Source organism: Eutrema salsugineum, unplaced genomic scaffold (genome assembly GCF_000478725.1).
Source record: "Eutrema salsugineum unplaced genomic scaffold, Eutsalg1_0 scaffold_1, whole genome shotgun sequence".
Taxonomy (NCBI): Eukaryota; Viridiplantae; Streptophyta; class Magnoliopsida; order Brassicales; family Brassicaceae; genus Eutrema; species Eutrema salsugineum.
In genome coordinates, this window is record NW_006256909.1 from 2,070,496 (window position 1) to 2,093,645 (window position 23,150).

General features: G+C 38.7%; 4 protein-coding genes across 9 annotated transcripts; 3 read left to right on the forward strand and 1 right to left on the reverse strand.

Annotated features, from left to right (window-relative positions):
* Positions 1-2,465: 2,465 nt before the first annotated feature.
* On the forward strand, positions 2,466-12,657 carry LOC112081851 (probable ubiquitin-conjugating enzyme E2 23). The gene is made up of 12 exons (XM_024148609.1): positions 2,466-2,512; positions 8,555-8,694; positions 8,786-8,888; positions 8,990-9,176; positions 9,291-9,384; positions 9,558-9,665; positions 9,757-9,794; positions 9,932-10,037; positions 10,123-10,206; positions 10,345-10,400; positions 10,761-10,789; positions 10,978-12,657. The coding sequence occupies exons 6-12, from the start codon at positions 9,582-9,584 to the stop codon at positions 12,501-12,503; spliced, it is 1,923 nt and encodes a 640-aa protein (XP_024004377.1). The 5' UTR covers positions 2,466-2,512; positions 8,555-8,694; positions 8,786-8,888; positions 8,990-9,176; positions 9,291-9,384; positions 9,558-9,581; the 3' UTR covers positions 12,504-12,657.
* Positions 12,658-14,117: 1,460 nt separating this feature from the next.
* On the forward strand, positions 14,118-16,607 carry LOC18028927 (putative F-box/kelch-repeat protein At4g35120). The gene is made up of 2 exons (XM_006412083.2): positions 14,118-14,127; positions 15,258-16,607. The coding sequence occupies exons 1-2, from the start codon at positions 14,118-14,120 to the stop codon at positions 16,475-16,477; spliced, it is 1,230 nt and encodes a 409-aa protein (XP_006412146.2). The 3' UTR covers positions 16,478-16,607.
* Positions 16,608-17,342: 735 nt separating this feature from the next.
* LOC18028928 (putative F-box/kelch-repeat protein At4g35120) lies at positions 17,343-18,529 on the reverse strand. Its single transcript, XM_006412084.2, has one exon. It carries the CDS (start codon positions 18,527-18,529, stop codon positions 17,357-17,359), a length of 1,173 nt encoding a protein of 390 aa, XP_006412147.1. The 3' UTR covers positions 17,343-17,356.
* Positions 18,530-20,007: 1,478 nt separating this feature from the next.
* Positions 20,008-22,532, forward strand: LOC18028929. Of its 6 annotated transcripts, none has more exons than XM_024150014.1 (4): positions 20,008-20,053; positions 20,935-21,116; positions 21,200-21,480; positions 21,562-22,532. In XM_024150014.1, the coding sequence occupies exons 2-4, from the start codon at positions 20,993-20,995 to the stop codon at positions 22,315-22,317; spliced, it is 1,161 nt and encodes a 386-aa protein (XP_024005782.1). In that variant the 5' UTR covers positions 20,008-20,053; positions 20,935-20,992; the 3' UTR covers positions 22,318-22,532. The 6 variants fall into 6 exon arrangements, with proteins under 6 accessions (XP_024005782.1, XP_024005783.1, XP_024005784.1 ...); XM_024150015.1 differs by lacking the exon at positions 20,008-20,053 and adding an exon at positions 20,433-20,616; XM_024150016.1 differs by lacking the exon at positions 20,008-20,053 and adding an exon at positions 20,636-20,753 and having other exon boundaries at positions 21,574-22,532.
* The last annotated feature ends 618 nt before the right edge of the window (positions 22,533-23,150 follow it).

Consider the following 23,150-nt stretch of genomic DNA (forward strand, 5'->3'; position numbering starts at 1 on the left):
TGAATTCTCTCTTTAACAAAATAGAACAAAGTGGTCTACGAAATACAGAGGTATAGAAAGATGAAGTGGTACTTAGAGAAATATATTATAAAGTATGTAAGTTACAAATCCTCAAAGACCCATATTTACAACGCCGCATTAAAAAAGAAGAAAATTTCTTAAACCTAATACAGTAGTTTAATAGTTTAGAGAACGACCGGTTTGAAAATTTATTTGAAATAAACAAACAAAACATGGGTGGTTTTAGCCATTTGCAAAGTGTTCTTGTAAGTTGTAACTTGTCACACACATTAGGGATGAAAATGATTTGAAATTTTTTTGGCATGTATTTCAGATCCATATTTAAAATTTGATTAAGATCTCTATTGTCCTGAATGAAATTGAAAAAAAAAAGACAAAAAAGCGAATTCGTCAGCTGAAACACACGAATTCGTAGTTGCACTACGCTAAAGTGTTTTTTTAGGGTTTCTTGATGGAGACGCAAGTGTTGGTTATCAACTATTCAACTGATGACATCTTTAAATAAGTCAAAGTTGGATTATCACACCACCATCCATCCTCTTTTCAGTGCCAATTGTTTGTCTAAACTGTGTAGACAGTTTCTGATAGAGAAAATCGCATAAATAACTTTTAAAATGACACCTATTGTACTTTACACTTTAAATCTTGAGAGTATTTCGCTCATACTTTAATCTTCAAATTAAAATTATTCTCACAAAAAACCTTCAAATTGAATCTTGAGTACACACTATCAAAATATTTAATGGACTTATTCATTTTCCGTTATAAATAACGATGTGGCATTAATATTTTTTCTAGTACTAAATTAATTTGTAGTAATTATTTTATTGTTTATTATAAATTTTATAATTAATAAATCTTAAAAAAAAATAGACAAGAAAAAAAAACGAAGATTTCTTCTTCGTCCTCCTTTCTATCTCTCGCGTTGAAGATGTTAACCATCGATTTACTCGTTTATCTCTTTGGGTTATTAATTTGGATCTAGATTTGCAGAAGTGGGTTAGATTAAACGAATCTTGATTCATCTCTAGTTTTGACCGGACAATATCTGGATTCTGCAAAATAAGGGATTTGAAATTCATTTCATTCAAATTACAATCGAATCCAAGGAAGAATCTTAGAGAAACCCAAGGAGGTCTCCTCGACAGTCTTGCTCCGGTAAGGACCCAAGGGTTGATTCGCAGTCGTGGAGGATCCAACCCGGATTGAGTTTGCAGTCCCGGAGAGGAATGTGGGTAAACAAGGCCCAATGTCAAAACAGGAAGAAGGCCCAAGAGCGAAGCCCAACACAGATCATTCAAATCGGATGCTCTCTGCATCTGTACTTGCAAAAGACGTCATACAAGCTAAAGAGACGCTCCTCCTGCAGAACCAATTTGATGCTCTTAATTATGTGTATAACAGCTAAGCTGCTTTACAGCTCATGTAGATAAGTCCAAACTAGGATCTAGATTGTTCTAAGACTAGTATATATGGCTCTTAAGCCTCACTTGTAAAGCTTGAGGATATAAGATTATCATTTTCAAGAACACAAATTTCTCTCCCTTTCACAAGGAACATTGAATCTGGAAATTAGAGTGGCCGCATCTCGGAAAGTAGACAATGCGAACGGTGGAGAGGAATCAAGCGACGAACAATTAAACGGCGAACGATATTTTTTGGCTTTTAACATCGATTCATGTTGGCTTCATTGTAATCCCACTCAAGCACTGCAATCTCTACGAATAGAACGAAATGGCACAATAGAATTAGAAGGAGCTTTCTAGGTGACTATTGGAAGTTTTAATTGATTTGTGGTCTCCGAAAATCTTTGGTGATTTTCTACGGAAACAAAGTATATCAATTGGAGGTACCGTCCAATGACGCGATAATATGGAGCATAATGTCTTCACCAGTAGGAATCGCCGGTGACGGAAGAAGTGGTGGTGATTGGATCTTGTGTGCCGCTGGCCGATTACATCTTCAACGAGAGAGATATGGACTGAGGAAGAAGATGATTATTTTTTTTAACTAAAATAAATAATAAGACAATTATTAAAAATCAATTTTATCAGTAGAAAAAAATTAATAATGCCACATCATTATTTATAACAGGAAATGAACAAGTCTGTTAAATGTTTTGACGGTGCATACTAAATATCCAATTTGAAGGTTTTTTGTGAGCAGAGTTTTAATTTGAAGGTTAAATGTGTAAGTGAAATATTCTCAAGATTTAAAGTGTATATATGTGTTACTTTGGAGGTTCTTTTATGCGATTTTCCCGTTTCTGATACAATTGTCGAGAAACATCATGAGTCATTTCTGCGGTAAAGGTCTCCCACCTTTCGCAGTTCCAAAGATATATGATCTCGCCATTAACACCGACCTGCTCGCCGGAAAGTTCACCGGAACAGTGGCAATTGAAGTAGATATACTGGAGAAGACGTGATTCATAGTTTTGAATGCGGTTGACTCCAATTCGGTTTCCTTCATACCTGAGATAAAGCCGGAGGTATCTACAGCTCTTCCGTTCTCTATTTACCCTCTTGATTTGATATTTCCGTAGGTGAGAAATTAGCGCCATATAGATATGAAATCTTCAACAGTTTCTCTTGGTGCTTTTTACTTCTTAGGTTTCGTTTATGAAAATAATAAAAGAAAACGGGTGTCCACGAAACCGGATAAAAGAAACAGAGTATCAACGTTCTTAAAACGCGGATCCTCGTCTCACCTGCAAAAGAACTCTCGAAGAAGAAGGAGTTCTTCAGCTACAGCGAGCAACGAACAAACAGAGAGAATATAGGAGAGAGAAAAAGTACTTTTGATTTCCGAATGATCCTCCGAAAGGTTTGTTACAACACCATATAGGAAAAAGGTGTACTCTCCTACCCGAAAACGACAAACAGAATTTTAATAAAAGGAAACAGAATTTAATGAAAAGGAAAATGATGTGGCTTCTCTTCAATTGAAACCCTCTGATAGACGTAGAGGCTTGTCCTGTATCAAATCTCCCCTCCTTAGAAAACCTTGTCCTCAAGGTTTGAACTCAGGAAACTTCTGCTGCAACTCGTATAGATACTCCCAAGTGGCTTCTTCCTCTGCCTGATGAGTCCACTTAACCAAGACCATAGTTGCAGCTCTACCTTGTCGTTTAACCATCTTTCGTTCAAGTATCTTTTCAGGTTCCTTACTCAACACATCAGACAAACTATTAGGGAGTTGAGTAGAAACAAACACGTTACCTCCAATTCTCAACTTCAACTGGGAGATGTGGAACACTGTATAAATGTGAGATGATTCGGGCAACTCCAACTTATAGGCCACCTTACCACAGCGATCAAGAACCTTGTAGGGACCAAAGAACTTAGGAGAAAGCTTGTTGTTTGCACGCACCACTACTGACTGCTGTCTGTAAGGTTGCAATTTCACGTACACATAATCTCCAATCTCCAATTTTCTATCTGTCCGATGTTGATCAGCCATTTGCTTCATTCTGTGTTGAGCACGCAATAAGTGAAACTGCAGGATGAGCAACATGTTTTCCCTTTCCTGCAAACTCTTGGCAACAGTTGCGACCTTAGATTCACCAGGTAAGTATGGAAGGTGCTGTGGAGGAGCTTGACCATAAACGGCTTCATACGGAGTCATTTGAGTAGCTGAGTGAAAGTTAGTGTTGTACCAAAACTCTGCCAGGGGAAGCCATTTACTCCATAAGTACGGGCGATCACTGCACATACACCTGAGATAGCCTTCAAGACAGCGGTTCACAACCTCAGTCTGGCCATCACTCTGAGGGTGATACGCCGTAGACATCTGCAATGTAACACCCTGGAGACTGAAAAACTCTCTCCAAAAGTCACTGACAAACACGGTGTCACAGTCACTAACAATGGATTGAGAAAATCCGTGTAGTTTAAACACGTTATCCAAGAAAGCCTGTGCGACAGAAGCAGCAGTGTAGGGATGAGAGAGGGCTATGAAATGTGCAGCCTTGCTTAACCGGTCAACCACCACCAGTATCACCGATTTGCCAAAAGACATTGGGAGGCCCTTAATGAAATCAAGCGAGATGTCTGTCCAGATAGTTTGAGGAATTGGCAATGGTTGAAGTAGACCAGGAGAAGCAGCTGTGTCTACTTTACATTGCTGACAAATATCACAGTTACGGATGAAAAACTGTATGTCCTTAGCCATGCCTTTCCAGTAGAAAAGCCCTTTAACCCTTTAAACTGTTACATCTCTCCCTGAATCACCACCACTTCCAGAGCTGTGTAACCACTGCAGGATGGTAGTGCGAAGAGCCGAGTCTTGAGGAACCACAATCTTACTCTTCCGACGCAACACATTTTGAGTCCAAGAGTAATGTTTACGAGCTGTAGGATTGTTTTTGAGGTCAGCAATTAGACTCTTGACCGCCAGATCCTTATCATAACAGTCTTGGATCTGTTTCATCAGGTCGCATTCCATCACTGACATCGCCATGTGTAAGATTTCAGTTCCATCAACACGTGACAGAGCGTCTGCAGCTAAGTTCTCCTTCCTTTGTCGGTACTGAATCTCATAGTCAAATTCCAGAAGCTTTGGCAACCATTGTTTCTGTATAGGTGTGTTTAAACGTTGCTATAGAAGATACTTAAGACTCCTCTGGTCCGTCTTGATGACAAAGTGTCCGGATAAGAGATAATGCCTCCACTTCTGCACATCAAACACCACCGAAAGTAACTCTTTTTCGTAAATAAAGAGTGTCAACTGTTTGCCCTTTAGGTGACGGCTGATGTAAGCGAGAGGATGTCCCTCTTGCATCAAAACGGCCCCAATGCCGTGGCTACACGCATCTGTTTCCACTACAAACGGTTTATCGAACTGAGGAAGAGCCAAGAAAGGGGTATTGCAGAGAGCCTTCTTTAGTTCTTCAAAGGCCAACTGTGCTTCATCAGACCAGGTGAACGCATCCTTTTTAGTCAGAGATGTTAAGGGCCGAGCTAATGAGCCAAAGTTACGTACAAAGCGTCTGTAATAACCACACAAGCCAAGAAACCCACGCAACTGTTTAAGTTTTGTGGAACTGGCCACTCTGCAACTGCTTTCACCTTGTGTGGATCAGTAGATATTCCTCCTGCTTCAATGAAGTGACCCAGATACTCAACCTTCTTCGTAGCAAAACAACATTTTCTCCTCTTAGCGAACAGCCTGTTCTTCCTCATAACAGCAAATACTTGTTGTAAATGCAGAACATGTTGATCCATGGTAGGGCTATAAATTAATATATCATCGAAGAAGATCAAGACGAATTTGCGCAAAAACTGTTGAAACATTGCATTCATAAGACCCTAGAACGTAGCTGGTGCGTTCGTTAAGCCAAATGGCATCACCAGATACTCATAGTGGCCTGAATGTGTCTTGAAGGCGGTCTTGTGAATGTCAGCCTCAGCCATCCAGACTTGGTGGTACCCCGCCCTTAAATCGATCTTGGAATAGATTGTGGAGCCTCCTAACTCATCCATCAAATCTTCGATTAAGGGAATAGGGAAACGGTCTTTAACCGTCATGCTGTTAAGACCACGGTAATCGACACAAAGGCGCCATGTGCCGTCTTTATTTTTGACCAAAACAACTGGCGAAGCAAAGGAACTGGAACTATCACGGATGGTTCCTGCAGTTAACAACTCCTTGACCAGTTTGTCGATCTCGTTCTTTTGGTGTATTGCATACCGATAAGGTCTTTGGTTCACTGGATTGGAACCTTCCAATAAGGGGATGACATGATCGTGTTGTGGACGAGAGGGTGGTAGAGATGTTGGTTCTTCGAATATGTCACCAAACTCTTGCAGAACTCCTGAAACTGCAGAGGAATCAACGGTTTCAATGTCCCCAACTTTAAAGAGCAAAACATAATTCCATCCTCCTCCATTTGGTCCTGTACATAGATCATTGTAAGCTCTGCAGACTCTTCTTTAAGTTTGTTGATCTTAGCCGCTTTGACCTCACGTACTGAACCTTTTTTAACCCCGTGAAGCAACACCTTCCAATTTTCCCATTTAAAACTCATTTCCAGTTTCCTGAAATCCCAAGTAATGGGACCAAGTCTCTCGAGCCACTGAACACCGAGTACCATATCACAATTTCCCAGAGGTAAAATCATGACATCATCGACAAAGTCAGTGCCCCCAAAATGCCTTGAGAACTTGTTGATCTGAGAACTCACTCCCAGCTTGGCACCATCAGCTACAATAACACGTCTGATACCAGTGGGTTCCATTTTACACCCCATCTGTTTTGCCACCAAGGGATCCATGAAATTGTGAGTGGATCCGGAGTCAATCAAGATAAACAAAGTTTGTTTGTCATGAGTTCCTTTGACACGCATGGTTTGTGGCCCAGCAACGCCTGTAAGAGCGGCCACTGATATCTGAGCCACCTCACAGTCCTCATCATCGACTGTTTGTTCCACCTCACCACCATCGGTATCGAGTACAGTTTCTGCCTCTTCCTCTTCAGCTTCCAACATGTACAGCTGAACCTTTCGATGCTTGAGGTGATGGCCTGGGGTAAACTTTTCATCGCAGAAAAAACAGAGACCCTCTGCACGCCGTCGTGCCATTTCTTCTGTTGATAAGAGTTTACGAGGTGCGTCCGTCGTGGGTTTGCCCTTGTCGCCCTGTAACGTTTGTGGAGGGGGCTTTCTAAAGGGAAGAATGCCCTTGTTAATGTTTGGAGAGCGGTTGGGTGACCAAGACGTCGAAGACGGTTTGGCAGGGTGGGCTTTTTCGTATAAGCGACCCAACAACAAGCACTGATGCACAGACCTCGGTTGAAACATCCGCACGTGCATCTGAGTATCAGTCCGTACGCCCGTGTCAAATAGTCTTCTGAGAGTTTGACTCGGTTTCGAATCCGCTCAAAACGCCTATGGTACTCAGCGATACCCTCAGTCTCCTGCAGGTTTTTAAACTCGGCGATCGGATCGTCAAACACTTCAGCAAATCTTTCATGCAACAGGGTTTTATAACTCGGCCAATCATAAGGCAACTCGGTTCCTGACTCGTCTTCAACCAACGATTGATGCCATTCCGCAGCATCTCCTTCGAAATGGATTGATGAGAGGTTTATCTTAAGATCTTCAGGTGTATGATCGATCAAGAAAAACTGTTCAACCTTGAACAACCATTCTTTGAGCCGATCTCCATTGAAACGCGGAAAATCGAGCTTAGCTAGGCGCGTAACACCGGAATAGTTGTTTTGAGGTCCAGATCTGCCACGACCGTGTTCCGGTGATGTTCCACCGTTACCCGGACCAGATGAGGAAGCGTTGTGTTGCTTTCCGTGTGAACGATCATAACTTAGGGTAGATCCGTCACGATTCGCAGTAAGGAGGTGAATCGCGTCGAACATATCCTTCAGCCCTTTATCGATCTTCTCGTTCAGAGTACCCTCCAGCTCAGTGATGCGAGACCCAAGCGTCTCATCGACCTCACGCATCGCAGACTCCTTCAACAAGGTTTGAGCTCGTGTTCCGTCAGCCATAACGTCCGAGAGTCGTACGGCTCTGATACCTTTGATAAAGGAAAACGGGTGTCCACGAAACCGGATAAAAGAAACAGAGTATCAACGTTCTTAAAACGCGGATCCTCGTCTCACCTGCAAAAGAACTCTCGAAGAAGAAAGAGTTCTTCAGCTACAGCGAGCAACGAACAAACAGAGAGAATATAGGAGAGAGAAATAGTACTTTTGATTTCCGAATGATCCTCCGAAAGATTTGTTACAACACCATATAGGAAAAAGGTGTACTCTCCTACCCGAAAACGACAAACAAAATTTTAATAAAAGGATACAGAATTTAATGAAAAAGAAAATGACGTGGCTTCTCTTCAATTGAAACCCTCTAATGGACATAGAGGCTTGTCCTGTATCAGAAAATCTAGGGTTTTGAGTTCACAGATGCAGTATGTTTCCTACGAACGCTTCGATCCATTTTTTTTTCTATCGCGCTTTTTCTTTTGCTTTGTTTGGTGATGATATGTATTCGGATTTCGATAGTGTGATAGGAGTTACGGTTTTGATTTGATTCGATGATTAATTAGAGCATGTACATCAGGGGATCAAGAGAGGTTCATGGCACAGTTTTTGAGACAAAAGAGCTTAATTTTAAAGAGACAGTATCATCCGACGAACCTGAAGAGACGGTATCATCCGAAATGGAACATTCTGATTGGTCAAAAATTATAATTTTTGAATTAAATAAAAAAAAATTAAAACAAAAAAAAGATATATTATTATATTCTGATGAACCCCTCTCTATAAATATGGTACACTGATGTACATGCTCTTAGGCATATATAGATATGGTATTATACTAGTATAGAAAGTGTATATATTACTAGTTATTGTAATTCCTGTAATTAAGTCTCCTTTATTGCTGTATATTCTCGTCCTTCAGTTGTCTACTCTCTGTAAATAAGCAGAGCTTTGCTCATCAATAATTTCATCAGTTTCCCTAATCTAATATATGGGACCAGCAACAGTTTACATATCTCTTTATGTTTTTTCATCTTAGGTTTCCCTTCTGCGAATCACGACATTTGAGGCGGATGAGATTATAGTGTTGGAATTTTGTGAGTATATACCCATTGGAATGGGAATTCTAGAACTGGGATTTAGCGGAGTTCTGAATGACGGAAAAGGATTTTGCAGAAGGTTCGAAATCATGTTTCTATTTCTGAAGAAGTAGAAGTTTACAAAAATAAGGATTCAATCTCGAACTATCTTGCTTTCTCTTGGTGTTCAGCACCTATGAGCACAATGGTGAAAAGAAGTATATAGGAGTTACCCAATTTGAACCAGGTGATGCCAGGAGGTGCTTCCCATGCTGGGATGAACCTGGTTACAAGGTATTAATCTGTTCTTTCTCTTGCTATCAGCCTGAGTCTATAACAGTGGATTTTGTTTTTCTCCGTCTTTGTCTGTCCATATTTGACTTCTTGTTCTACAGGCTACCTTCAAGATAACACTAGAGGTGTCACCTGATTTAGTGGCTCTCTCCAATATGCCCGCCCTGGAGGAGAAAGTTACTGGGAATCTGAAGATTGTCTCCTACCAAGAGTCACCAATTATGTCTACATTTTTGGTAGCAATTGTTGTTGGCTTGTTTGACTACGTGGAACATCAGACACCCGGTGGTAAAATTCATTTTAACTTTTCCTATTTCCCGTCCAGTTAATTTTAGAAGCTCTAAACAAATGTCGTTTTTCTCAGGAATTTTAGAAGCTCGAAGCAAATGTCGTTTTTCTCAGGGATTAAAGTCAGAGTATACAGTCAAGTGGGCAAAGCCGACCACGGGAAATTTGCATTGCATGTTGGTGCAAAGACGTTGGATCTGTTCAAAGAGTAGGTCCTTCGTTCCACACTGAAACTTAACAAGCATGCATAATTCTGGACTTCTTTTGCTGGCTGTTTCATGGCCATCCTTGTACATTTAGGCTTGTACTGATAGCAGGATGAGTAATTTTGATTATATTTTCTGAGGGATTTAACATGCTTAGGCGTGTATAAATGTCCAGGAACCGTTGTTGAACGCTTCAACAATGTCTGGTAATGCTGAGAACAATGTCGATTCTAATCAGTTTGCTGCTATCCTTGGGAATCAGATCGAGGTCTCTAGGCATATGGTCTCTTCACAGTAGACTTTTGTATCTTTAAGCTATTTCAATGTGATGAAGTTTCTCTAGCCTAATCTTGTGGATTTTCTTTTTGGTTCAGCAATCACTTTCCCATGGGAATAAGAACACAACCACCCTGTAAGTGGGAATCCGGTTTCCTGTTTCCCTAGGTTCTTAAACTTAGTTGAGGAGTAACACGTCCTTTAATTCTCAGTAAGGGTGGCTTGGTATACTTGTTATCTGTTTATAGATGATCTCTTTTGTCTTTTATGAAGGTCTCCGGGTGATGATCCGATGCTTGTTGCTGCTCCTGAGGCCTCTCAAATGAACCAGTTCTTACAAATACTAGGCATGTATTGCAATCCAGAATACACAGAACAGGTAACGTCTGGATTATTATGATTTTAGGCTTTGTTGTTTACTTGTATATTGATGATATGTTTTTAATATATCTTCCAATTTCTAGATCAGGAGTCTCAACCAAGAATTCCAAAGCATGACTCTGAAGCCAGAGTTCCTTCGTCTGCTGCAATCTCCAGAGGCAATGCAGGTGTGTTCAGCCTCCATACATCTGCCTCTGCTGTCTTTATGCACGTGGTCTCTTCATAGTAGACATTTTTACCTTTAAGTTGTTTCAATATGATGAAGTTTCTTCAGCCTAATGTTTTGGAGTCTTTTTTGTCCGTAGCAAATGGTGACTCTGCAGGAAGCACTTTTCTCTGGGTATTGGCATACAACCAGCCGGTAAGTGGGAATCTGCTTTGCTGTTTTTTAGGTTTTTAAACTTAGTTGAGGAGTAACACGTCCTTTAATTCTCGGCTGCATGCTCAAGTGGTCTTGTGAATAGCTAAATAATTGTTAGCAATTAAACTTTTCACTAGAGAAGGGAGTGAATCGTGACTAATGTGGTGCAAATACTAGGATGGGTTTGGAATCATTAGTAAACTTTCAAAGACTGGAAGTGTTGTAATGGTTGAAGTAAACTTGAACATCGACAAAGGATGACCTTGTATATTGTTCTCTGTTTCCTTCGTCATCATTACCATATTTTTTTAATCACTATATTTTTTAGCTGATTACAAATCTCGTTTGTATTTTATGAAGGGCTCGGGAGCAACCTGGTGCTACCACAGGTACTCTTGGAATTTATATACTAATTGTGTCTCCGCAATTCATAGGCCTTAGTGAGATCTCTTAGTCTATCTCTTTATGTGCTTTCACGGTACTAGTCAATTGTATGTTGTCTTTGCACATATATTTTCTTACCGTATTTTCATGTGCAATTAAATCGACTGAGTTTTATTACCATGCAATGTTTCAGGCACAGGAGACAATGCAGAGCTTGAGGAAATGGAGATATGTGCACATGATGTTGTGATGAATAAAATAACAGGAGCAGTTGGAGTTGTGAGCCCCGACAAACTCTATGTCCTCCCGATTGCTGAAATAACCCCAGAAAAACTTCGAAAAGAGGAGGTACTCCTTGTATCGAGAAATTTCCGGCACGGGCAGACTGTTTGTTCTGTAACAGAGAAAAGGAAGCTAGGACTTATACTTGACATAGAAATGAAGGTTGACTTAGCATCTTCTACAGGTGATATAGTTCACAGTGGCATAAGAACAGCGGGTTTAGAACGGATTAGAAGTTTATTTGAGGATGATCTGGTGATCTATGGCTCATGGTTAGGGCAAGTGGAAGGTGTACAACTGGGCATAGACGTCAGGTTTGAAAACGGTGAAAAACTTACCAATTTAGATCCTGATCCAAAGAGGCTTGTCCCTATCTTCACAAACGCAGTAGAGGCCGTCAAAAATGAGCCCTACTATAGGGGCCAAGCCGTGATGCTTGATGAAGAAGAAAGAGGCATTGTGGTGCGACATAGAGTGAACACGGGAGTGTATGTGAGTTGGGTCCACTCATCTGAGCCAGGACTTAGGGAACCACCTCAACGGCTTATGTCTAGGGAGTTAGACCGGTTCCACAACACAAGCTTCAGTGAAGGTTCTTGGGAAGTCGGTGACAGATGTGTTTTGGATGGACAAGACTACTTAGTTGCTAACATGCGGTCAAAGGTTAAAGTTCAATGGCAAGACGGGATGGTTGAAGTAGTGGATGGCAGAAAGGTGGTTCCCGTGGAGAGTAAAAACGAATTTTTCAGCGGAGCATTTGTTTGGAAGAGGAAACAAAGGAAAGTAGAGGGAGTAGTGAGGACTGTTGAAAAGAATGTTGCTTGGGTGAGATGGTTAAGCAACGAACCCAAGCAACCAGAGCTGTTGCACTCATTTGAATTAAAGCCTCATAAAATCTACGCCTTTAAGGTCTCAGAGGTTGTAGCTCAGGTTTTAGACATTGGCGTTTACCAACCTCGTAGGCGTGGATTCGTTATTGGTCTGAATGATGGCCGAATCCAAGTAAAGTGGGATGATGATTCCGTCTCAATGGTTGGCCCTAAAGACATTGAAACTTTGTTTGAGGATGATAACTCTGATTCCCCTGACGATGATGATGCTAATGAAGGTGCTTCCAACGATGAAAGAGATTCTTCCGATGATGATGAATCATCTCGTCATCTTGTACCCAGGCTGCTTGGACCTGTTTCCAGTGATGATGATTATTCTTCCAGTGATGATGATTCCACCGAAGGTGCTTATATAATGTCATCTACTCCTCCTTGGGAGAACAATGAACCTGTTTCCAGTGATGATGATTCCACTGAAGGTGCTTCCAACGATGAAGGTGCTTCTAACGATGAAGGTGATTCTGGTGATGATGAATCTTCTAGTCATCCTTCCAATGATGATGATTCTTCTGGTGACAATGTCACAGACGAAGAACCAGTGCTTTAAAAGTGAACTTCAGCTTCAGGAAAACAGAGTTTTTAGTGATGCTAATTGCTTTTCTAGTGTTCTTATTTTCCTTACTGTCCTATTGATATTTGTTGCACAAGAACTTTCTCGTCGATTAGTAATGCCTGTCAGACAGCTGTTTGTAATAACTCTCTCTGTTCAGTGTAATCATGGTAGTTCTTTTTTCTTTTTTTGGGTTTTAAGATATAATGTTTGTGCTGCAGCAAAGTTAGAAACAGATGTCCCTCATGCACATTACCCATCTGTTACATCCGATGCAGAGCAATTGAAAATACTAGAGATCAAGTCTCGTGCCCATATTCGAAATACGGGCGTTATCTGGTTTAACTCAATTTTAATTTAGATCGGTTTCATTTCTATTTAAGTCAACTTGAGTGTTTTGTTTGACTTTGGTAAAATTTGGTTTGACCTTTGGTTAATGTCCAATTTCGGTTTAATACCGATTTGATTTGATTTAATAAGTTTCAAATAATTTCATATTATACTCGGTTTAATCTGATTTTGAATTAATTCCGGTTTATTTTGGTTTAAGATCGGCTGAATCCAATTTGAGGTTTGATTCCGGTTATGTTTTTTTATACTTAAATCCGGATAGTTGAACCTTGATATTGATTTCGTTTGATTTGACCAGGTCATTTAGAAACATGTTTGTTTAGCAAACCAATTTGATTTTTTTAAATTAAACACTAGCTAGACTGAATCTGTTTAGTGTGATTAAGTTCGGTTTAGTCCGATTGGAATCGGTTTAAAGTTCAGTTGTTGAGGATTGATACCAGGGGCGGAGGCACTCGTATTGAGGTGGGGGCAGTTGCCCTAGTGGATTTGATTGCTTTATATAAATTTCAAAAGACTGAATTTACTGCCCCCATTAAATATAAGAGTTATGCCTCCATAGTCTTTTTCGTTTGAACATTTAAAAAAGATGTTACTGACATAATAAATCTGAATAGAGTCAAATCTTCATTAACTTAGTAGTTAATATACATTGTTAGAGTCAAATAATTAAAATGTTAGAAACTAGATGTCAAAGCATCATTTTATTTTTATTTTTTGGTTAACATCATTCAAAAATTAATTTTACTCAAACATTTTTGATGAGCTTAATACATAAACTATGTCTAGTAAACAATATAAAATAACTAAATCCAACATTAGAAAGTCTTTCTTTATAAATAGCCCTCAAAATTTATAAAAAAAATTATCTGATTTTATGTTCTAAAATTTTTTAAACCAACTAAATCTTAGAGAATTCTATTGTTTTCAGCTTTCTTTTTTTTCATAAGATTAGACAAATTCATTATTCTATAATATATTCAGTAAACCGATTATATAACTCCAAAATATTATAATGTTATTTTAAAAGTATTTTTTAGAGACTTTTATCTTTAATGTTTTTGTTAAATGTTATTCTGTAAATCATAAAAAAATGTTATTATATGTCTCCAATCAAAAAAATTTCTAAATCTGTCATTGATTGACTGATACTGTAGAATAAGTATGTTGGTTACGTGTTCAATTCATTTAAGAGTACTATCAAAAGTAGGATATTAATTAGTTCTATCTAAAACAGGGTCCAATAAGTAAAATTTGAAAATGATAACAGGTGTGTATTATATGATCGGTGAAGACAAAAATTGCATAAAAATATTGAATAATTATAAAGAAGCAGTCCCACCAAATATCGGGAAAGTGTTGATAGTGGAATCTGTGATTATAAAGAATGTTAAACACTAGGTTGGTCGTATAGTATTCAGAAATAGAAATAGTGCAAGTCATATTCAGAAAGAGAGGAGAGATGAGAGACCATTCCTTTGCACACTCAAGAATTGTCTCATAGAATTCATTATCAGATTTAAGTCACCTAGAAACATTATGCTTTAAGACCAATGATCCTTTTCCACGGACGAGAACACAGAGTTCTAGCTAAAGCGATTTCTATAGGAAGTATTCTCTACTCGTATTTTAAATTTGGACATGATACTCTTATTGATTTCATAAATCTGCTCAATTCTTGCACTGATCCATTTTCTAAATTGGTAAATTCATTTAAACTTTTACTATCCTATTTAGTTAATTGTCAATTCTCAATCCTTTACTATTCGTACCATTAGCTAATTAGGTAAATTTTCCATCTTTACATTAAGCTCTAGGATTGATTGACAAAATTATCTCTCTCATCAACATATCTCTAATATCTGTCAAGCGGTTCATGGTCTTCACTTTAATATGTAGGCCGTGTTCAAAATCTTCTTATTCCTTCTCCTCCTCCTCCTCCTCTTCCTCTTGCTATGTTCCATAAACAATCATCATTTCCATCGTTTTTTCTATGTTCCTGACGAAATCATTGCTAATTGCTTAACATGTCTCTCCAAATCACATAACATATTAAACTAATATGTCATGTGTCAATCACGTTATTAATTATTAACAAAAAATTTATAGTATTTTTGATTTTAGTATACAGTTTTGGTAAAATTAGTCATATTTTATTATTTCATATAAAAAAATTAAATTATAATATAATTTGTATAATTTTTGACATAAATCAAAACTTTATGTATGAGTAATTAATAATTTCAAAGTCTATAGGGAAATATGTAGTTTTCTCGTGTTTACAATAAATTTTTGGATTAACAAAATACGTCTGTAACAGCCGCCCCTCAGAAAGAAATAAAAAACTAAGATGACGAATCCTATATTTATCTTACCTGCTTCTTAACCCTAAAAGCATAGTAACCACCACCACAGCCGCCTCGGCCGAGAAAAAACAACTGATGACGAATCCTCCTCCTCTTTCTATGTCGTTTTCTTCTGTTCCAAATGAAATAATTGCTAATTGCTTAGCCCGTATCTCCAAATCTCACTACCGTTCTCTCAGCTCAGTCTCCAAGAGTTTCTACTCTCTCCTTTCTTCTCCAGAGATCTACGCGGCTCGATTCCAGATCGGAGCGACAGAGCCTCGCCTCTATATATGTCTACGGTTACCGAGGGACACCCATCATCGCTGGTTCAATCTCATGAATCCTGATCAAGCCCTAATCAGCAACGGCGGTGAGATTAAGAGTGAGTTGAGCTTAGTACCGGTAAAACAAAAACTCTCTTCCTCTTATGCTTATGCTCCGTCAAACGCAACCATTGTAGCCGTCGGTTCCGAAATCTACCAAATCGGCAAAAGCAAAGAGGACAAGCGTTCCAGATCCGTTCGTGTGCTTGACTGTCGGAGCCACACTCTGCGTCGTGCTCCTAAGATGACGGTGGCAAGGAAAGGCGCCAAGTCTTGCTTTTTAGACGGGAAGATATATGTGATTGGAGGATGCAGGAAGAGAGAGGAACCCATGAGTTGGGGTGAGGTTTTCGACATAAAGACTCAGACTTGGAAGCTATTGCCTAGCCCTAGTGGTCATGGATTCCATCCGAAACATAAAGTTGTAGTTTTTGGAGCAAGGCTATACGTTGTCACCAAGCAGAACAAGTATGTCTATGATCCCAAGGAAAGAAGATGGCTTTTAGAGATGGGGTTGGTGGGTCTAGAACGTCTAGTATCAGGTAATAGACCTTGGTGCGTTATAGAAAATGTATTGTTTAGTCATTATTGCGGTAAGTTATGGTGGTATGAATTGAGCCGTGGAGAGTGGTTAATGGTTGAGGGTTTGGGAGATCTGTACACTAAGCGTGCTGATGTCTACCGTACGATTCAATTAGTTAACCATGGTGGGAAACTGGTAATTATATGGCACGAGTGGATTGACATGGTACGGAGGAAGAATAATGGGTTTGAGCGTTATCTTGGCATCAAAGGAAAGAGAACTTGTTGTGCGGTGATTAGGTTGGAGAAGCGTCTGAGTTCTTCAGGATCGGAGGAGATTTTGGGGGAGATTGAACGGTTGAATGTTGTTGTGCCTACTCTCCCCAGGTCATACGATGTCTTGACCTGTCTATCCGTCTCGCTTTGATTATCATCGAATGTGGAAAATCATCTCTTGCTTTCAACAATTCTAATTTATGTTGCGATTTTTCACTTTGAGTTTTCTTTCACTTTGTTTTGTAAGATTTCTTGTTAATATATGTTGTTGATGATGATGATGACGACTGATGGCAAAGGCAAAGGCAATGAGGCAACCATAACAATCAAACATACCGATAATAACCAGAAATGATTCAAGCCATTTTGTAAGAGATGAATGACCTGTTATAGCTAACAAATGTTGTTAACGTGTTTGAGCCAATATGTAATAGGCAAGTAAGAGAGACATGTTGCAATTTAAGATTTTGAGATTGGGTCAAGTGACAAAATTACATAATTTACCACATTGAGATCAATAAAAGAGTCAGTAATGTATGGGATCAGTAGAACTCGTACAAAATTGACATGTAAACTGATCAGTCAACGCTGCAATTGTTAGTGTTACGGTAAGGCTAAAGCAGAGACAGTCCCTAAAGCTCCTGTGTCAATACCGAACCCAGCTACTAGCAGAAATTCAAGTTGACATAAAGGAGATCAAATTTGTTTTTGTCAACAAGAGCTCTTAGAGAACCTTATTAGGCATTTATATAGTATTAGCGAGTTAACAAAAGAAAAAGAACCGCATCTTTTTGAGCGAATTGTGAATTCAAGTAGAGATAGAGATCTCTAGACACCTAACTAAAATAAAATAAAATCAAAGCTCGAATATAGATCAAACACATACAAACCGAAATAGAAAAAAACAAAGATAAATTAAAAAAAAAATTGTTACAAAATAGCTTTGGCATAAGCATGGTTGCTTCAAGCGCATCCTATTAGAAATGATACAATACCCAAATAATATATATGTTGAAAGCAAAGATGAGTTTCAGACCGAAACTGATAGACAGGACAAGAGCTTATATTTGGGAACTGTAGGCACAACAACATTGCAACATTCAAGCTCCCCCCAAATCTCCTCCGACCCAGAAGAACTCAGACGCTTCTCCAACCTAATCACCGCACACCAAATTCTCATGTATTGGGTGCGAATTTGCCCCCAACAATTAATCGTCATCAACTCCTCGTGCAATAGAATTACCAGTTTGCCACTATAGTTAACTAGTTGAATCGTACGGTTCTTACGAGGATGTTTCGCATACAGAATATCCAAATTCTTAACCACTGACCACATTCCAGGCCTAGAGTCATACCACTTGTACTTACCGCCATGAGCAGCAAACACCACGTTTTCTATAACGCAAAAAGGTCTGGATATTATAGGTTCTTCAAGACCCGCAAAACCCATCTCTAGTAGCCATCTTCCTTCTTTCGGATCATATGCATACTTGTCATGCTTGGTGATAACGTATAGCCTTCCCCCCAAAACTACAACTTCGTGATCACTCGGATCGAGTCCATTATTATCACTAGGGCTAGACAATGGCTTCCAAGTCTGAGTCTTTATGTCGAGGACTTCACCCCAAATCATGGATCTCTTTCTCTTCCTGCATCCTCCAATCACATATATCTTCCCGTCTAAAAAGCAAGACTTGGCGCCTTTCCTTGCCACTAACAGAGCTGGTGCACGACGCCACGTGTGATTCCGACAATCGAGCACACGAACGGCTATGGTTAGCTTGTTGGCGACGGTTCCGCCGATTTTGTAAATTTCAAAACCGACAGTGACAGTGGTTGAGTCTAATCCAACGGGAGCGTAGGAGGAAGAGAAACGTACCGGTGCTAAACTAGACTCACCCTCAGCCGGATTCATGAGAGTGAACCAGCTCCTCTGACTCTTGGGCTTGGGTAGCCACAGGCACACGTAGAGGCAAGGCACTGTGGCTCCGATTTGGGATCGGGCACTGTACATCTCCGGAGAAGATAAAAGATAGTAGAAGCTCTTGGAGACTAATAACAGGGAACGGTAGTGAGATCTCGGGATCCGAGCTAAGCAACTCACAACGATTTCATCTGGAAGTGATGAAAACGATGGAGATGATGATAGAGGATGGAACAGAGGAGGAGCTTCATCTGTATTTGTCATCTTCGTCGTTTCCATCTTCGCGTACGATGCTGCCTGTTTCTAGAGTTTTTAGGTCTTCTTCATAACAACCATATACGTATATAAACAAACTTCTAATTTCTAAAGAAAAAGAAAGGGAAGATTAACCTTTTTTCCTTGTTGAAAAAGAAAGGGCTTTTACCTTTTCTATTTAATAATAAGTCCCTGTTTTATTATAAAAATACTAAATCGACCATGTTGAAAAATAGGCGATAGAATCACCGGTTTGAAAATTAAACCGAGTAATGAGCTAAATAAACTAAACATAGTATTCTGACCAAAAAGTACATATCGTATTCGTGAATAAAATTATACTGTATTCCTTTTTTTTTTTTTTAATATATTCCCATTTTTATCTATATAACAACACGTCGGTAGAAAATAGCACAGTTATGTTTTTGCCAAGTCTCCATAATCTCACTAATATTATCATCCAATTTTTCTATACATAATCAAAATCAAGGATTTGTTGGCACATTGAATCTACTGCCTATTTCTAGTTTATGATCTAAAGTTTTTGCATATATTCGATAATCGATATCAATCTTTTCAAGTAGAAATAACATATAACATATTATAATACTAATTAAGCTATAGTATATCCCATTAAAATGTATCATATCTTTATTAAAAATGTTTTAGATTAATTGAGTATATATTGTTATAACATGTTGCTATACTAAAACCACAACTTAAAAAGCCATTTCATTAACAAACAAACAAAAAAACTTAGAAAGCCATTTGAAGTTGTGGTTTTCTTAGTGTAGCTTAAAAAAAATGATTGCTTAGCATTTTATCAATTGAAATATGTCTAGATTATATTGGTTTAGTAATTTTGGAAAACAGAAATGTTGAAAATGAAATCATAAACATATAGACAAAATGTTAAATATACCGACCAATTTCGACGTAAGTTATATGGTTAAGAACTTAAAAGCATGGAGACTAAACTAACTCTAGTTAAAAAAAATATTGAGTAATTAACTCTCACGTGTGATGAACAATGATACGCGTGACGCGGTTCATGGCACTTCATGCAATGACTTGTTTAGTTTACAGCGTCACGCGCTATGTAACTGACAACTTCCTTTTTTTCCTTTTTTATTTCTTTTTCTCTCTGTCTTTTTATTTATTTTTCTTTTAATCGTTTCATATTTTATCTAACTTAGGTTCTCTGATCATCTCAGTGTAACCGTCCCACGTTGATGTCCACATCTAGAAGATTACTGAGGTGTGATAGATTGCCGTTTCCAACCTCTTTCAATTAATGCTCTTTTCTCCAAGTAACTTTAAACCAATTTCTTCATTTGGTATTTGTGGCTTTGGTCAAATCATCATCATATTATTATTTATACACAAGACAATGTCACATGTATATACAACCTTATAATATACACAACCACATATATATACTAATGTTTTTGTGAAAGTAAAACGGGAAAATCAAACATTTTTATTCATTTTCTCCCTTCCTTCTTCTCCGCTCAACATCTTTCTTTCCCTCTTCCGTTTCTCCTCCTGGTATCTCTCTCCTCTCTCTCTCCCTCTTTTTATTTCTCTGTGTGTAAATTACATTTATGTGAATAAAAGTTTGGTTCTCTGATCAACAAATCGGTTCTTGTTCTTGCCTAAAATCGTGGGTTTGCTTTAGTTTTTATGATTTCATCGATGATCGATGTTGAAATTGATGGATACTGTTCTATTGCCATATGCTGTGTTTGTTTGCTGAGAAATTCTGTGACAGAAGAACACAATCAATGATAACGATATTTCAGCTTTTTAAAATATTATCCAGAAGGTGGGCCTCGAAGTTTTTTGTCTGTTCAAATAAACAAGGCCGGTCAAAATAATCTACCTTTTAACTCTGGTCTTAGTCAATAAATGAGTGCTTCCTCTGTTGAAAATATAGCCACTGGGAAAATTGTACTTACAAACTGAGAGGTCGGTCGGTCCATGATAAAATTAAGATGAAGAAACACAACAAAAAGTCGTCTTTTTTTGTATCTTTCTACCTTTCGTTTTAAGATTTGATTGGTCTTGTGGGGATCAAACTCACCAATAGTCTTAAGAAATGGATATGTTTGGTGAGTCTCTCTCTTCTTTGCATTTCGCTTCACTATATCTATCTCTCCTTTGCCTTTCTTTAACATAAAGCAATGAATGAGAGGGTTGGTGAAATCTGAAGGGAATCCAATTTCGTTGGAGGTTGTTGTTGTATTGTGTGAGTCCAGTGTCTAATCTTTTTTGACCTATTTGCTGAAATTTAGGTGTAAAGGTTTGACCTTTTACATACCCTTGATGCGATATGTTCATTCATATAAATCCACAAAGTTGAAGTTTCTTGTATATTTCTCTTTGTATTTGTTTGCATTGAGCTGACTGTTCATTTTTCTCAACTTCAGGGTTTTGAATTGTAGTTTGTTGCATCAAAGCTTCAAGCTGTGACATTGATCAAAAGCCATGGATTTCATTCGAAATGCTCATCCGAATTGTGTATATGCGGACAATCCTTTCCATGAATGTGCTTCAGCTTGTTTAGAGAGAATTGCTCAAGGCCATGGCAAGAAGAACACTAAGAAGCAAGGTAGGTTATTTCTCTGTTTTTTTTTTTATCATGGCTTTTGCTTAATCTTTTTGTATTCTAATTCTTGTGTTGTTGTATTACAGGTTCAAAGATTCTTAGCTTCTCAGGGAGTTTCGGTAGGAAAAAAAAGGAATCGCGTTCACAACCGCTTTCACCGCTATCTGCAAGGCCTTATCAAAATGGTGGAGGCGGTTTTGCAAACGCTAATTCCCCAAAGATTCATCATTCAGTAGCTCCAGCTGTTGCCGTGAAGAACAAGACAGAGTCTTTCTCCTCTTCATCATCAGGTGACCCAGATGATTTCTTTAAGCATAAACCGGAGAAGAAACTCTCTCAAATCAGTCTTCTTTCCCCAAACAATTTGGTATTTCATCTTTTACTCTCTTCCATGATTCTCCATGATTTCATCAATCATCTTATATCAGATGTTTCTCAATGTTTCTAGCATCTTATGAAGGTCGATCGAAGCAAAGCGGTTTCACCTAAACCGGGAAAACAAGAACAGAACGGGAAGATTGAAGCAGGCGGCGAAACTACACTATATAGTTTCCTAAGCTCTCCAAGATCGTCTGGAAAAGAGAGCAGTGATTACTCTAATGATGATGATGATGATAAAAACAACAATGAGATTGGAGTAGAGCTCGATCTTGAATCAGTAATGTCTGACACTTTCGTCTCTGTCGGTAAATACAGAGTGAGATCGGGATCGTCCACAATCCTAAGCGCTATCCTCGAGAAACACGGAGACATTGCTCAAAACTGTAAGCTGGAATCGGACTCAATGCGGTCACGTTACCTCGAGTGTCTATGCTCACTGATGCAGGAACTCAGGTCAACCCCTGTCGGGCAGTTGACAAAAGTCAAAGTCAAAGAGATGCTCGCAGTTCTCAAAGACTTGGAGTCTGTGAACATCGAAGTGGCTTGGCTACGTTCAATTCTTGAGGAGTTTGCGAGGTGTCAGGAAGATGTAGAGACTGAGAAAGAGCGGCAAGAGAGTTTAGTGAAGGCTAAGAGAGAAGAGCTTGAAGCTCAAGAAGCAGACTTGGTTCGGAAGGAGAAGGAAGTCGCCGAAGCGAGGTTGCGGATTGAGGAGACGCGGGCCGTGATGGTCGAGATGGAGAAGGAAAGGTCAAGGATGGAGAAAATGGGATTCAAAATGGAGAAATTTAAAGGGAAATCGTTTATAGATGAGCTTCTGTGAGTTTTGTGTTGTGTGATTGTGATATGTTGTTAATAGTAAGTAGAGAAGCATAAAGTCGAAATACTCTCAAATGAGTTTTTAAGTTAGGCTTTTTAAGTATATGGGAAAGCTGGTTTTAATCACTAAGGGTGAAATGTTTATTTACTAGTAACGTGTAATGGTGTTTGAGGTAATTTTGTCGTTGCTGATAAATATATTTGGCTTTGTGATGCAAATGTTCTTTCATTTTTTTTAATTACTTTTGTTTTTCTCTAATTGAACTATCCCTTATCAATATACAAGCTGTCCTGAGTTCAACTGGAAAACGAAAAAATTGTTTTAAAATTTTGCAAGTGACTTACCAATACGAGATTTATTAATGCTCAATAGTCAAGACTCAATACTAGTTGAATATTTTAAAAGTAGTTATCTTGGTATGTATTGAAAATGTCAAAACGACACTTTTGTCAAATAATTAAAAATGTTTATTGAGAATGATGTAGACGAAGAAGAAAGGTAAAAAGGTCTCCTACTCTGTTTTCACACTTCTCCTCTGCTTTAAAACCGTTGCCAGTTGCAACAAACTAACCAATCTGTTGTTATTTGGGTCCATTTATTTGCGACAGTGTCACCACGCTTTAAGTTACTCTTGTGGGCTTTACACTGAGCACACTGCAACACGGCCCAACTGGCAGTCTCATTGGTTCTGCTCACGAACCGAAAGACTACGTGTAAACCGGCGAAATTGAACCAGAATCTCCATAAAGGTTTCTGTTCTTTAAGCACAATAAAAGACTAGAGAGTCATAATCAAATAACGGGCCATTGGAGATTCGGGTCTTAACTATTAGACTA